A 15,703-nucleotide genomic window follows, 5' to 3' on the forward strand; every position below is an offset into this window, starting at 1 on the left:
GTTTCCAATCTAGCTTCAAATTACTGGTTGGCAGTCATATGGTGTAATGAGGTTGGTGGATTAGCTGAAATTAAAACCCAGAATCCTCTTTACCACTCTTGTTTTTTCAAGCACAGGTCAATTATTTATGACCAAGTTCACCAACACTATGTTTTAGTTCAGGAAGCAGTCCATTTGAAGCTAGCTATAAATAAAGTGAATAGAATATGGCCTTAGAACTTTTTGACCCCACAGAGCATTGAGAAGATGGGAGAAAAGCAGCAATGGAAGAAAACAAGAAGAGGAAAGAATAATAAAAGAACAAAAGAAGCCAACATTCACTGAGCTGCTTCTACATCAGGCCATCCACCTAACGTATTTCACTTATTCTCAGTTAACTGGACATTACTTCGTTTAATTCTCACAACCCCATCAAGCAGATACATCTCCACCTATTTTAAGATTAAGAAACTGTAGCTCAAAAGGCTAAATTTCTTCCTGAGAGTCATGCAATAAGTAGAAAAACCAGAATTTGACCTGGGGTTTGTCTGATTCCAAAGCCTGAGCACTTTTTCCTATAGCAGATGAAATCATTTCTAATATTTTAAAATCTGAGTTTTGGAATTTCCAAAAAAATAACAAGGAACTAAATAGTATTTTCAATGTATAGCATGAATAGCAGAAAACCATCCTATAACCATTATTCCAATTGCTTATGAGAAGCTAAGTGGGAGGTTGTCACTAGTTGCTTAAGATGTGTATGAAATCTTATATAAAGAGCAACAGACAACCTCACATGGAGATTGGAAAGAGTCATGAAGCCAAAAGCAATCCAAAGACAGAGAATGCCAAGTGTGCCATCACCTCTTACCTGCTGCACTTCACTTTCTCCATTTGAAATTTTCTCAGTGTAAACAAAGGAGTTGAATATCCGCTGCAAGGAAAAGAAAATGAACAAACATTAGATTTTCTAAATAAGGCAACCATTTTCTATATGAGTGTGTGTGTGTGAATAATCTGTTTACAACACAGAGAGAATCAAGCAGAAAAATTTTAATTAAAATAGTTACTTTACACAGAGAAATCCAAATATCAGCCAGAGTCAATCACACTGATGGAAGCAATACCCAGGCACGTCTGCAGTGAAATAAACCAGATGTTACGCTATATTTTTCATTTTCAAAAATACATTTAATTATAGATTTCCGGAGCCCATGCCATTTTATCCGACTGGTATAATCTGACAAAGCTGTGTTTCTCATTTAAGCCCTGTGACTCCCTGAATGCAGTAATTGTTTACAGACACTACAATCTAATGTAATAAAGCTCTTTAAAAAAGATTTTTTCCATATTCTCTCATGTCCCTGTCCAACTAGTACCTACCCAATATTATCTATCACCTTCATTACCCAAGCACCCCTTTGAAAAAGTAGTATAATAGGGCTTGCCAAATATGTGTGGCCTTAAGAGAGGATCCAGTCCTTACATGCCAGGAAATATGACAACCATGCCAAGACATCAGTCCACGCTGTGGCACAGAAGCACATATATTCTTCCCCTGGTCTCTGCCTCGCTGATACCCACTCCTGCAGCCACTGCTGGCATTTACATCTTGCAGACATATGACTCTACCGAACCCCATGTTTACTGACCAATCACAAGTGATTGAACTATAACCAACTAAAAAAGAAAAAAAAAAAAATAAGTAGAGAGAGAGAGAACCCAAGAAATGTATCTGTTAGGGGGTGGGGGGAATAAAAAAGTACAGCAGCCTCATCATTTATCCTAAAACTTTAAAGATACCTCTGGAACTCTCTAGATGAGCAAGCAGTCAGATCAGGAGATGTCAGCCAAAATTTCCCTTTTTCCTTTCTATCCCCCTGTCAAGGGTTTGTTAGCGTCTGGGACAGTTTCCCAGACAGCCTCACACACCTGCATGGTTGTGGTGAGGAAGACAAGTGCCAAGTTCATCAAGTGCTGTGCAAATGAAGGAAGATCAAGGTGCTGGGGCTAGGGAAGGAGTGGAATAGGGGTTGCTGCTGGGGGAAGGGAAGCAGTTTGGAGGGATTGAGACGGAATGGGATGGAATTACAGTCTGGAAAATCCTAACTATCAATATCATAATTTTCAATGCGCCATTCATTCATTCATATTTATTGTCTTTTTCCCCCTAAAACTGACTCTGCTGATAGGAAAGCAGGTTACATCTATTTAGGACTCATAAAACACCTCTGTGACAAGCACCGTTACTATCTCCTTACATAGATGAGGAAATGGACACATATTTTATAGAGTGCCTAATGCAATGTACATTGTACCTCATGTGCATATCTTATATAATAATTCCTGCAGCTCCAAAGACAAAAAAACTAAGACCCTGGGAAATTACTTTCCCAAAGTCACTCTTTATGGCTGGAATTTGAACCCAGGTTCCCTCCCCAAAAATGGTGCTACTCACCCTAGTGTCTCATGAGCACTTGTTACATGGTATCTTAACACATATGAAGGGCACTCCTGTTAGGAGCTAACACCCAAACATAACGCAGATCAACAATCCCTTATGTGTAATTCCAAAATTCAAAAGTCCCTGAAAATCAAAAGGTGTGCATAACACATTTGCTAACAAAATATGACATGATCTGAACTTATTGGCAGTAAATCCTAACTTGTATTTATAGTCTTTATTAAACCACATAGTGTGGGGATTTATTCTTTATGATGCAGATGTATTAATGCATCTGATTATAGGGTTCTGCTTTAGATCTCACTCAGGGTGTTTGACATCATGGTACATCAGGATCCTGAATTCTAAAACAGATCTTGTTTTAGAGAAGGGATTATGAATCTGCAGACCTCCAGCCCCAGTTTTCTGGAGAATACCTTAGTTAGCTAGACAACAATGCTTTTAGAGACTGGGTCAATGTCACTGTCACCTAACTCTCAGACCATATACTGTTTTTGTATAATTTGATTTTTACAACCTGCTTGGTACCAAGAGTGCACTTTTATTAAAAATTAACATAATTCATGTAGTGTCTCTAGCTTGAAAGAGTGTGGTCAATTTCTTATTTCATTTCTGGCAGTGAAATTTCAGGGGATACATTATCTGTCCTATCCTGGAAGATGTTCCTGCAAGAGGAACTGACGGAGCAACTGTGTCCTGGGAAGCAAATCAGATCCACTCTGCTCAAGCCAACATCCACCAATGGCCACACCTAGTAAGGAACCTCAGATCCTTCCCTCTTCTTTGTTGTTAAAAGAAAAGTGAGTTCCTCAGTAGTAATAAGGAATATAAGCCTGGAAGTGTTTGTCAGCCTGTGTTCAGTCACTGTTTTACACATTCATTATCTTAATAATTATTAATAATGACAGCCAATACTTTATGTAGAGCTTTATATGGCTTGTAAGCATTTCTATATTCTTGACACCTAATAAATATGGTGGGTAAAAGAAAATGTTCAAAGAAAGAAGTTATAAACATGAGCAATAGTGACCCTGCAAACTGCTTACTTTATACAACCCTCTAACCACCCCCAAGAAGTGAAAGGTGGCCTGCTAGAATAATAGCTTGGAGATATCACCAAGCAAACATTTTTTTGCCCCTCTCCTTTCCCCACAGGGGTGTGGGGTGTTAGTGAAAAGTCAGAAGAAACTAGACAAGTAACACAACTAAACAGGTCAGCCAGCCATGTCTGGTGCAAGGTTAAAAGTCGTAAGCACAGATTTCAAGGTATAGAGTGAATTTCCATTATGCTCTAGATTAATGGACAGTAATAATCTTTCCAAAATGCAAGGCCTGCAAAGCCCAGCTCTCAAAGGCTTATTAAGCTTAGCACTTTCATAGTTTACAATTTCACATAAATGATCTCATTTCATCTCCACAATAACCCTACGTGGTAGGCAGCGATCTGAAACCAACTTTACAGATTAAAAACTAAAGCTCAAAACTTCAATGTATCACAGGTAAAAAAAAAAAAAAAAATATTCAAGTACTGAAGTCTAAACCTAGGTTAAATTAAAAACAGGCATTTTTTTCTTTTATTCACATTATCTTTTTTGTAAGGATAATCTGCACGCAGGAAAAAAAATGAGGATTTTTTTCTATCCATTTCATTTTAAGCAAGACATAATGTGCTGGTGTAACATTTTATATATATGTAACACTTTATATATGTGTAACATTTTATATATAAAACCAGTGCCAGGAGTAATTAAATATGGGTTCAATCCCTGGCTTGGGAAGACCCCCTGAAGAAGGAAATGGCAACCTCTTCCAGTACTCTTGCCTGGAAAATCCTGTGGACAGAAGATCCTTGCAGGCTACAGTTCAGAAAGAGTCGGACACAACTGAGCACACACACACAGGAGCAATTAAAAGTCCCAAAGACTATCTCTTATTACTTTCTGTTGCTACCTAAAATTGTGAAAGGAACAGAATACAGAGTTTTCTTGGGATTTTATGTCTAATTTGAGAGCCAGGAATTCCAAACACTACACCTAGATGACATTTTGATGACTGCAAGAATTTCTTGGTTATTAAAGAATTTGAAAAGTGAGAGTGGAAAAAAAGTTTTCTTAAAGCATGACATGAAGAAGCAATCCCAAAAGGTCAGACTGTTCATCCTCTCTGAGGATTTACTCTCAGTAACAGAGTTAGGGTATAGATGGGTGGAGTGGGCATTCCACATTCTATTTCCAAGTTGTCATTTTCCCTTATTCCAGTTCCCTGGAGGACAAAGGGAATTCCAGACATTTGAACTCTTAATTTGAACACAAGCTGGAGGGAGTTTGAAATCAGTCTCCTCAATACACAAATCCCTGGAAGTAAAGGCTTGTTCTTGCCCACTATTCTTTCTCATTCTTGCCAAATACTAGAAATAAAAATACACTTTGTTGTATAATGAACAGATTATTAAAATGGGTGAGGAGTCTTTTTTTTTTTTAACAAGTTATTTAAAGGATAGTAGTGCACCAACTCCTTTTTGTCAGTCATATTTATTTCCATAATTAAAAGAACAAGAAAATGCCTTAATTCTTAAGCTCAGGGCAACTGAATATCCTGATCTAAAGATAAAACTGACCTTTCCCTCATTAAAACACATAGCCTGGAAAACTGACAATATCTTCTAAATTATTTGCATATCCTATGTCCCAGCAGTTCCCATCCTGGTATATACCTAGCAGAAATCTGTGCATGTTTATCGAAAGAAAAACTTAAGAATGTTCATAACAGCACTACTATAAGAGCCCCAACCTGGAAATTATACACATGCCTATCAGCAACAGAATAGACAAATTGGGTGAATTCACATGGTGAATTTGGGTGAGATGAAATGAACACACAATTGCAACATGCATCAACATGATGACTCTCACAAGCAACACTGAGTGAAAGAAGCTAGATACCAGGACACAAAGAATGAAATTCCATTTATACCAAGTTCAAAACCAGGCAAAACTAATCTAGCTGATTAGAAGCCAGGCGAGTGGTTGCCTTCAACTGATTAGGATGTGAAGGCTGCTTCTGGGATGCTGAAATGTTCTGTTTTTTGATTGAGGTGCTGGTTACAAGGATGTGCTTGCTTTTGTGAGGGCTCATCTGGCTATATATGTATGACTGTACACTGTGTTGTGTATATGCTATACTGCAATAAATCTAATTTATACGCACACTCTAGGCAGTCTCTTTAAAATGTTCCCTAGACAAACTTTTTTTGTATATTTTAAAAAATTATTTCTACATCTCTAAAAAGAACAATAATTAACTAGGCTATACTCAGAAAAGAATCTACACCTCACTCTGCAATCCAGATGAAACTGGACAGTACCGATACTGAGGAGTTACTTAGCAATGCAAAGATAAGGTCTCCAGAGCCTTTCCTGAGGCTACATATTAATTACTCTCTCACACCCTAGGTATACAACATGACTTAGTTGTTCAGCTTCCCATTCAATGGTACTGTACTAACCTGAATTTTCAGCAAGAAAAAAAAAAAGTTGTCTTTATTAGAATCTCATCCAACTTGGATGATCTAATAATGCAATTTAATCACATTGCCTCTGTATATATTGTTCTTTTATTTCCTAAGAACTGCCTTCCCCATCCTAAAAGAGGAAATTAAAGAGCCACGTAACACTTGAATATAGTTTCCCCAGACATCTCTTGCAAGAGAAGAAAAAAACCAAAGACATCCTGGTGTGTGTGTGTGTGTGTGTGCGCGCGCACGCAGCGGGGTGGGGGGGTGGTGGCTACTTTCCCACCTTAGTCCTTGCCTGTCCCCAAGTCTTCACTCCATTGACCCATCCTCCCTACCCACTATCTTTCCTTCCCAAATCTCTCTATTTAATTGAGTCTGCTTAACAGAGGGCAAGAGAACTCCACTTAACTGGAAAAGGAACAATTACACGAGTGTTTAATAAGATGGTCAATCCAGACAGTTGGCCCCACCTTCACTCCGCCAACAGCTCTGCCAAATTTTAACTAGATGTTTGAATGAATGGTAGAGCACAAAACCACAGCAGAGAAATAAACACCTCTACAAATCTAATGAGATTCTGTTGGTCTCCTTCCCTGATCTTTGCTAAGAAAATGCAGTTCTGCATTTTAATTCAAAAGCTTATTCTCTTCATGTTTACAGCTCTCTGTCACAAGCCAGTTTGGCTGACAAATTCACTAATAGCTTCATTTCTCTCTAGATCTCTTCCTACCGTTCTAGGAATTGAGGCCAAAGGGGAAGAAAATATAGGTCACCACTGTTATCTAGAGATGTTGACCAACATTAACCCTTAAAAGAGAAAGTGCTGTCATTAATACAAACTCCAACAACCACTGGACAGGGAATTAATGACAACTTAATTTTTAAGTGTTTCAGGGAAGAAAACATATGCATAACTTTATTCTCCCCTAAGCATACTCCATGAATGAACTACTAGGTTATAAGGGATTGCTTCTGCCCAGAATAGGGATTGTCTGATTTTAACCAAACTATTTAACCTCACGCTGATAAACATATGGACAGTCCAGAAAAACAACATTTTATAAGGACACTCCCATCATTCTGCATTCTGAGATCACAAATCTGGTGCCAGAAATCTCCATCACTGAAAAAAATCTCTAAACTTGTTCATTCTGGATACAGGTAGCTCCAGAAAATAGTTTATTAAGAGTATTAAGAAGGTTACCACTAAAAAAAATAACCTAAGTGACTAACAACAGGGGTACCAATTAATTACTCTTCATCCAATCAAAAATATATTGTGCAGCTAATAAAAATGTTTATAATGATTTTCCTTATTGCTTATATTTTAAAATCAGCATTTAAATATACACAAATTGTTCTAATATTATGTGTGTGTGGTTATATTATACATAAGTGTTTCCATATATATTAACAAGGGCACAGAATGGATTCAAGTGCATTGCAACATATTTCACTTAATACAACAACTCTTCATAGTAGTTACTATGTCATCATTTTACAGGTGAGAAAACAGGTTCTGAGAGGTTTAGTTTGCCCAAATGTAGAACATTGTAAGTAAGTGGCCAAGTCAGGGTGCAAAATTTGCCTTACTGCAAAGTTTGTGTATCATCCTCTATATAATCATCATCTTAATAAAGAAAACTTAGGTAAAATCTAGGAAATGACTCAAATAGTAACAGGGCTTGCCTGTGAATAATGAATCTAGAACATATATTCCCTCCTCCCCATCCCCCTAATCTCAAAATGGAGCAAGAATTTCCTTTATGATGGATAAAGACAAACATTTTTCAAAGAGTTGACACACTAGAAAAAAAAGGACATACATTCACAGTTACAACTAAACTCTACAAAGAACCATTTGTATAAGATCACCAGCTTGAGAGCTTCAGTTCAATTCAGTTGCTCAGTTGTGTCCGACTCTTTGCGACCCCATGAATCACAGCACGCCAGGCCTCCCTGTCCATCACCAGCTCCCGGAGTTTATCCAAACCCATGTCCATCGAGTCGGTGATGCCATCCAACCATCTCATCCTCTGTCGGCCCCTTCTCCTCCTGCCCCTAATCCTTCCCAGCATTAGGGTCTTTTCCAATGAGTCAACTCTTTGCACGAAGTGGCCAAAGTATTGGAGTTTCAGCTTCAACATCAGTCCTTCCAATGAACACCCACCCAGGCCTGATCTCCTTTAGGATGGATTGATTGGATCTCCTTGCAGTCGAAGGGACTCTCAAGAGTCTTCTCCAACACCACACTTCAAAAGCATCAATTCTTCGGCTCTCAGCTTTCTTCAACGTCCAACTCTCACATCCATACATGACTACTGGAAAAACCATAGCCTTGACTAGATGGACCTTTGTTGGCAAAGTAATGTCTCCGCTTTTAAATATGCTATCTAGGTTGGTCATAACCTTCCTTCCAAGGAGTAAGCGTCTTTTAATTTCATGGCTGCAATCACCACCTGCAGTGATTTTGGAGCCCCAAAAAATGAAGTCTGACACTGTTTCCACTGTTTCCCCATCTATTTGCCATGAAGTGATGGGACCAGATGCCATGATCTTAGTTTTCTGAATGTTGAGCTTTAAGCCAACTTTTTCACTCTCCTCTTTCACTTTCATCAAGAGGCTCTTTAGTTCTTCTTCGCTTTCTGCCATAAGGATGGTGTCATCTGCATATCTGAAGTTATTGATATTTCTCCCAGCAATCTTGATTACAGCTTGTGTTTCTTCCAGCCCAGCGTTTCTCTTGATGTACTCTGCATGTAAGTTAAATAAGCAGGATGACAGTATACAGCCTTGATGTACTCCTTTTCCTATTTGGAACCAGTCTGTTTTCCCATGTTCAGTTCTAACTGTTGCTTCCTGACCTGCATACAGGTTTCTCAAGAGACAGGTCAGATGGTCTGGTATTCCCATCTCTTTAAGAACTTTCCACAGTTTATTGTGATCCACACAGTCAAAGGCTTTGGCATAGTCAATACAACAGAAATAGATGTTTTTCTGGAACTCTCTTGCTTTTTTGATGATCCATCGGATGTTGGCTTACAGAGGGAAAAGTAAATACAGTGTCTCATGCTTGTTCCTTATTATAAAAAACTGATCTTGAATACCATGGTGATTTGCAAGAAACAGGGCTATTGCAGATTCATGACAAAAGGAAATGCTTAGGTACTGAAAATCATAGTAGAGGAAGACGCCTAGATTGGGAATTTAAAACAAAACTAATCAGTATACAATAGATGACCCTGTGCAAATGGTACCCTGTGCATACATGTCCTTCCCAACAGACTTCCTTATTTTGTTTTACAGTTGCTATATATAAAAAATGATAAGAGCTAATGCTACTATCTGTCCAGCATTAGGAACTTCATGTATGTTAACCTGATTCATGTGAAGATAAATTTATATAGACTACACTAAAAACATTATGAATGTATTTCACCTTCCATTATGATCGTTATTCAAACAATCTTCATAGTTATTCTATTATTCTTCTATTCCATTTATATTAACCTCTTAACAATATTCTGTTAATGACAGTTAATTCCATGATGGTTAGAGGTATTAAGGGAGCAAAAATACCTGTATAAATCTTTACCAACTCAAGTCCCACCTCATTCTTAACAACCTCCCAAAGGTAATTTCTGCCTTCTCTGAATCTCTGCAATAAAGACAGTCTACTGAAGCGACTTAGTAGCAGCAGCAGCATGCTACAATTAAAACAATACGTACACTGTAGAAAATTTGAAAATATGTAAAGGAAGAAGAGGGGGAAAATAACCTATTGTCTGACCACCCAGTAAAAACCACTACTGTTTACAGTTTATTTCATTCCACTCTTTTGGACTTCTAGGTTCTGACTTTGTAGTAAATTCTTTGATAACTGGTCCATGCCATGATTCCTTACCACAGTGAATTATACATAGTAAGCATAAATAAGCATGTGTGCACCCATTAATTTAGGTATTAAATCATCAGACCGTTAGTTTGGCCTGTCACTCAATCAGCTAGTGAAAAAGGGAAGAAAGTGTCCTTTCTCTTTAAGATAAAAAACTTCCCCTTCTCTCAACAAGCTATTAATAGAGTCTTCCCTGATTACCTCTGTTTTTCCTTCCCTGTCCTCTTCAGGCTCTAAGTATATACACACATAGCCCCTTGGCGACTTCAAGCTTGCAAAAGAACTCAAATTATGAATTCCTTAATCTGAAGGCAGTTAACACTCTTCATACCAACAGAAGCTCTCAATAGCAAGGAATCTTGGCAGAGAGTCACAAATCGGTGACAAGTGTCACCTTTACAAAGGGCTGCTAGTTTTGGTCCACTCTATCCCTCAAAAGAAATTACATGGGAAAAGGAACAGGCTGCAGTCTGATTTAGCAGGGGAAATCTAAAGCAATAATCTCAGCAAGCAAAGTTTCTAGCCTTGATCACTTGATTTCCTGTTGTAGCATTGAAACCAGGAGAGTCAGTGGGTAAACATGAACCCAGAGAACAAAGACGGGCAAAACAAGACAGAAACACTTCCCTAAATGCAATAAAGCTTCTGAAGGGTTATTGAATTTTTGTTGTTGTTGTTGTTGTAGCTTTCAAAGGGAGTAAGAGGGGGAAAGGCAAGCAAATCAGTTCCACATGTTGGAAAGATTCAGCCTTTAGCCAGTGTAACTTGACTATAAGTAATATTCATGACAATGCACGTGGAACCTCTCAGAAATGGAAAGCTGACTCGCTATGCAGGTGGTGCCAGATTTCCACTCCCCTACTTCCACTCTCCTAACTCTTCATTTCCTCACTCCCTACACCCTTGATCTCCATTAAGGCTTTTTAAATTTCACCTTGAAGGGGAAAAAAATGCTGGGTATTTAAATGGCTATGCATTTATTCTTGGAGGAGGGCACTCAGTGTTCTATGTGTGCACAAGCCAGCACAAATGCTCAGGTCCTTAGGAATCCATCCATTAAGGACAAAGGGACCTGGAAACCCTGAAATCCTTTACTTTCCAGACTTAAATGACTATGCTTAGTTAATAACTCAGTGAATCAATCATGTCCTTTCTGATAGAGTCAGAAACTATGTAAAATATAGCTCTAGACTGAGCTCTCTAGTTGGAAGAAGAAATTAAAAATTAAAAAGTAAGTAGGAATAGTGAACAGTGCAATGCAGTCTCCGTATGAACTCAGTATGCCTGGCACAGACCCAAGGTGCTGTCCGAGTTCATGGAGGGTTGGGGAGGCGGAGGAGATGGGAGGCAGGACTCTGAAGAGATGGGACTTGGGCTTGAATTTGAGGTCAGATTTAAATAGGAAAAAAGAAAAAAAGAGCTTAACATTTCAGAGCATTCACAGAGAGGGTCTGTCACATAGTACGAAACACAAAGTACTATGTACTTTGGGCCAGGCACTGTTCTGGATTTTAAGGATACAAAAATGAGCATAACGAACTCCCTGTCCACATGGACCCTATGATCTACATCCTTTGGCTTCAAGAAAATCCTTAAAATGGACTTACTCAGCACAGGTCTGTATGTTTGGAAAATGGAGGTTCAAAGATAAGAAGACCGCTTCTATTGTAGAAAAGCTTACAATCTAGAGACCCTACAAGTCAGTAGTTATGACACAAGGTCAGTTGCATAAGGGGAGCTTTTGGAAATAAAACTGAACTCAATGGAAGAGAAATGATGGGGCTAGACTCTGGAGGTCTTTCAAGCCAGGGAGAGGAGTTGGATTTTACACATATGCTAGGCACTGAGTAAATATTTTTTGAATGAGTAAATGAATAAATGTCTCTTTGCCAATAAATAAAGAACCATTAGAAAGGATTTGTAGTTGGGGAGTGACATGATGAAATAGGTGCTTTAAGAATGTTTATATTCCACATGCTCAGAAGCATGCACCCACTCCCTCAACTGTTGCTAAGCCTTCTCACGAAGAAAAATATCTAGTCCATTTAGAAGCCAGTTACTATCCCAAGGGTCTGTGACAACTTTAGGAGCCAAATGAACTAGATTGCCTTTGATCCTTCAAATGACACTTGAAGGACCTTAAATAAAATTTCCCATGAGTCTTATCTCCTTTGTAAAATTATACAATCCTCCGAGGGACTGTTTTCTTCAATTTTACAACCCCTACAACACTTGCACAGATATTATGGAATATTATGGAATACGATGGAGAAATACTTCTTCAAAAAATGATTTAAAAATAACTTAATGAAAAGCAACTGTTCGAGTTTAAAGCACAGTTGCAATGTTGCATTCTGAGCTGAAGACTAGTTTTCGACATTTCAAAATATGCTACTGTGAGGCTGTTTGTATGGTTTTCAAATGAAATATTCATTTATGCCATATCCAAAAAGAGAGAATTTTTCTGGCACATTCTTTTATGTAAAGAGGTGCATTTTTTAGTATAATCATTAAGCACAGAAACTATAAATCTAAATTTGTCACAAAAGCTAATAACTAACAATGTCAAATTGCAACTCTGTATAAACCAGCTCTGTGTAAACCATCTCTATGCCTGATGAAGGCTTTAAGCTTCCCTATATCTACTTTCCCTAACCTACAAAGGGGAAAATTGCGTTAGATTATATAAAACTTGGTGATCCTAAAATTTCTACTCTATTGTTGTGCTAGAATCTTATTGAACTATCAGTGGCTAGACTTTTGAGCAGCTTCTAAGGCTGGGTCTTTCTACTATATGAAATAGATGTGTCAAGAAGATTATATTTGTTGGTGAAATCTGACAAATTATTAGGGAAAATATTATAAACATATCTCTAAAACTTGTTGCAGGAAGAGAGGTAAAGTATTAAAGGGATGGATATTTTAACAAGAAAATTTAAATAGAGAAAGCCAATCTTGAGAATGGTGAGTTTAAATGTGGACATTAAGACATGAAGCCAAGCAGTCAGCCTTTCTGGAATAAATGTGATGCTAATATGATTACACAAATGTCTCCCAGGTCCTCCTCACTGTATCATCTTTCAGGCTCTCACAGCCAGGGTGCCTGTCACGCATATTGAATACCATGGTAACAAGCCTGCCTGCAATGGCTCCAGCATGCCATGATTCTCAGCAATAATCATTAACTTACATCTCAATGAATACGGTTCCCTGGGCTCAAATTCACAGTATAATTTCAATGAATAAATAAATGCTGGCTAAAATTTTTTTTCAAGATTTTAGGGTTAAAAAAATAGGAATGTAAAAGGAAAGTTAAAAAAAAAAACAACCCAAAATCTTGTTGCCAGCTGAGTGGCTATGGAGAGGTTAGATGTACACTATTTCCTAATTTGTAAAAGAGAGGTGACAATAATAGCGAATTCATAGTGTTTTTGTGAGGTTCAGTGCTTCCATAGCACTTATTCCTTACATACAATAAGAGCTTAGTAAATAGTAGCTTTTAAAAATCCTTCAAAAAGAACAGCCATTCCCAGGAATAAAAAGTCATTTGAGATTTCCTGTGTCCTCCTCCCAACTTCAGGAACTCTTCCAAATCAGCACTCTGAAGCCTTCCACAGTGACAAGACTTATTAAAAAGTCCATATTTTCAGGAAGTGGCTTTCCCATTAGCTCCCAGTGCCTTGACAAGCTTGGCTTCCAGGCTCAACAAACTGCCTTCTTCAAGTTTCTTTAGAAACCCACGTGCAAGCTGTGTCCTTGAGAAAGAGACTTTTCTTTTGGTTACCGATGTTATAGAATTGGCCAGAAAAGTTCATTTTGGATTGGAAAATGAATGGAATGGAATTCCATCATATGAGAAAAACCCGAATGAACTTTTTGATCAACCCAGTACTTGGTGGGGAACACCTGCAGAAGCATGCCCCGAATGTCTAGTTTATTCGAGTCTGGCTTTGTAAACACACAGCCAAGGAGGCCACAGGAGTAAACTGAAGCTGGCAAATATATCCCAGAGGTGCTGGTCCCTCCCAGTCTAGTATTGCTTAACAAACAGGGTTCCTGCTGGTACTACTGGAGGGAAGTAGTCCTAAAACACCCACCTGCAGATAGTAAGCAATAGCTTCTACAGGAGAGGGAGAAATGCATTATCAGTTATGCTTCCAACAGAACCCAGAGGTTCATCTGGGTTGAGCCTTCTCAGGACCCACCCAAAAAGAGGTGAGAAAACTAAACCTCCTTTAGAGCCTTCACTGAATTATTTACTTTCACACTGTGCTGCAAGTATTTGTTTGGAAACATGAGTAGTGAAGGTAAGAACAACTTCTGCTCACCTAGATAGCAGTGTGAGGACTAAGGTCCAGGCTTTGGAATCATCTCGACCTCAGCCATCTCAGCTGGGTGACCCACACAAATTGTTTAAACCTTCTAAGCCTAAGTTTCCTCATGGAAATTTAAATGACATACCTCCAGCTTCATAGAGAAGAGAATGATCATCACCATCTACCAGGTTTGAAAGTCAGAACTAAATGGAATGACAGCTAGGACAGTGTCTGACATATTTTTTGCCCAATTAAGTATAGCCGGTATTAAAATTGCTATTATTTTCTCTGAATATCCAGCATCTAGTATAATCACCATAAATGCCTAATAATGCTTAACGAATCAATGAAAGATTTGGAACAACTCCCTTAGTTGACAGAAGAAGAAAGCAAGTCTTACAGAGGTATGAGTCACAACCAGGGACAGCACCCAACACTGGTTTCTCCTGGTTTTCAGCAATGCTGACTTTTTAAAAAATATTTATTTATTTGGCTTCACTGTGTCTTAGTTGTAGCACGCGGGATCTTCATTTTGGCATGTGGGATCTTTAGTGACCTTGTTGCGGTCCAGGCTTAGTTGCCCTTTGGCATGTGGGAGCTTAGTTCCCCAACCAGGGATGGAACCTGCATCCTCTCCATTGGAAGGAGGATTCTTAAACACTGGACCACTAGCGAAGTCCCCAGTCATGCTGATTTCTTATGTAACTCTTAAAATCAGACTGTGCTGCATAAGGAACTAAAACTAAAACATTTTTAAAATGTTTATTGAAGTGTAGTTGATTTAGAGTGTTAATTTCTGCTGTATAGTGAAGTGACTCAGTTATACATATACATGCATTCTTTTACATATTCTTTTCCATTATAATTTATCATAGGATATTGAATATAGTTCCCTGTGCTATACAGTAGAACCTTGTTGTTTATCTCTAAAACCTATTTATTTACCCTACAAAGCCAGCATGGGAAGGGAAAATACATTACCTAAAACTACTGAACTAGGATAAAGCCAGAACCTCAAATTATCCTCCCCACCAAAAAATATTTTTTGAATAATTTATGTGTTTTAACTGGAGGATAATTTCTTTACAATATTGTGGTGGCTTTTGCCATACATTGACATGAACCACCCAAGGGTGCACATGTGTCCCCAAACAAATGTTTAATCTGTCTTAAATGCCTAAAAGGGGGTCATGGTATAATGGAAACATCATGGGTTCTGGAAGCAAGGAAGTCGGACCATGGTCCTCAGCTCCATTACTTACTGTGGGGGTTGGAGGTAGGTTGCTTAAATGTCCAGAGCCTCCATTTTCCTGCACAATTGCACTCATCTCACAGGCTAGTAAAGTAATGCTTAAGATTCTCCAAGCCAGGCTTCAGCAATATGTGAACTGTGAACTTCCAAGTGTTCAAGCTGGTTTTAGAAAAGGCAGAGGAACCAGAGATCAACTTGCTAACATCCGCTGGATCATCGAAAAAGAAAGAGAGTTCCAGAAAAACATCTACCTCTGCTTTATTGCGGAGAAGGCAATGGCACC

The 15,703-nt window shown here is 38.4% G+C and overlaps 1 protein-coding gene across 3 annotated transcripts in view; it reads right to left on the reverse strand.

Annotated features, from left to right (window-relative positions):
* Positions 1–15,703, reverse strand: part of CACHD1 (cache domain containing 1) — a 233,652-nt gene that overhangs the window by 140,076 nt on the left and 77,873 nt on the right. For all 3 annotated transcript variants that reach the window (XM_081486538.1, XM_081486537.1, XM_081486536.1), the window contains exon 2: positions 851–913. In XM_081486538.1, the coding sequence (XP_081342664.1) occupies positions 851–913 (63 nt within the window). The remainder of the gene's footprint in view (positions 1–850; positions 914–15,703) is intronic.

The sequence above is a fragment of the Giraffa tippelskirchi genome, chromosome 5 (genome assembly GCF_054371585.1).
Source record: "Giraffa tippelskirchi isolate mGirTip1 chromosome 5, T2T-mGirTip1v1.2.pri, whole genome shotgun sequence".
Taxonomy (NCBI): domain Eukaryota; kingdom Metazoa; phylum Chordata; class Mammalia; order Artiodactyla; family Giraffidae; genus Giraffa; species Giraffa tippelskirchi.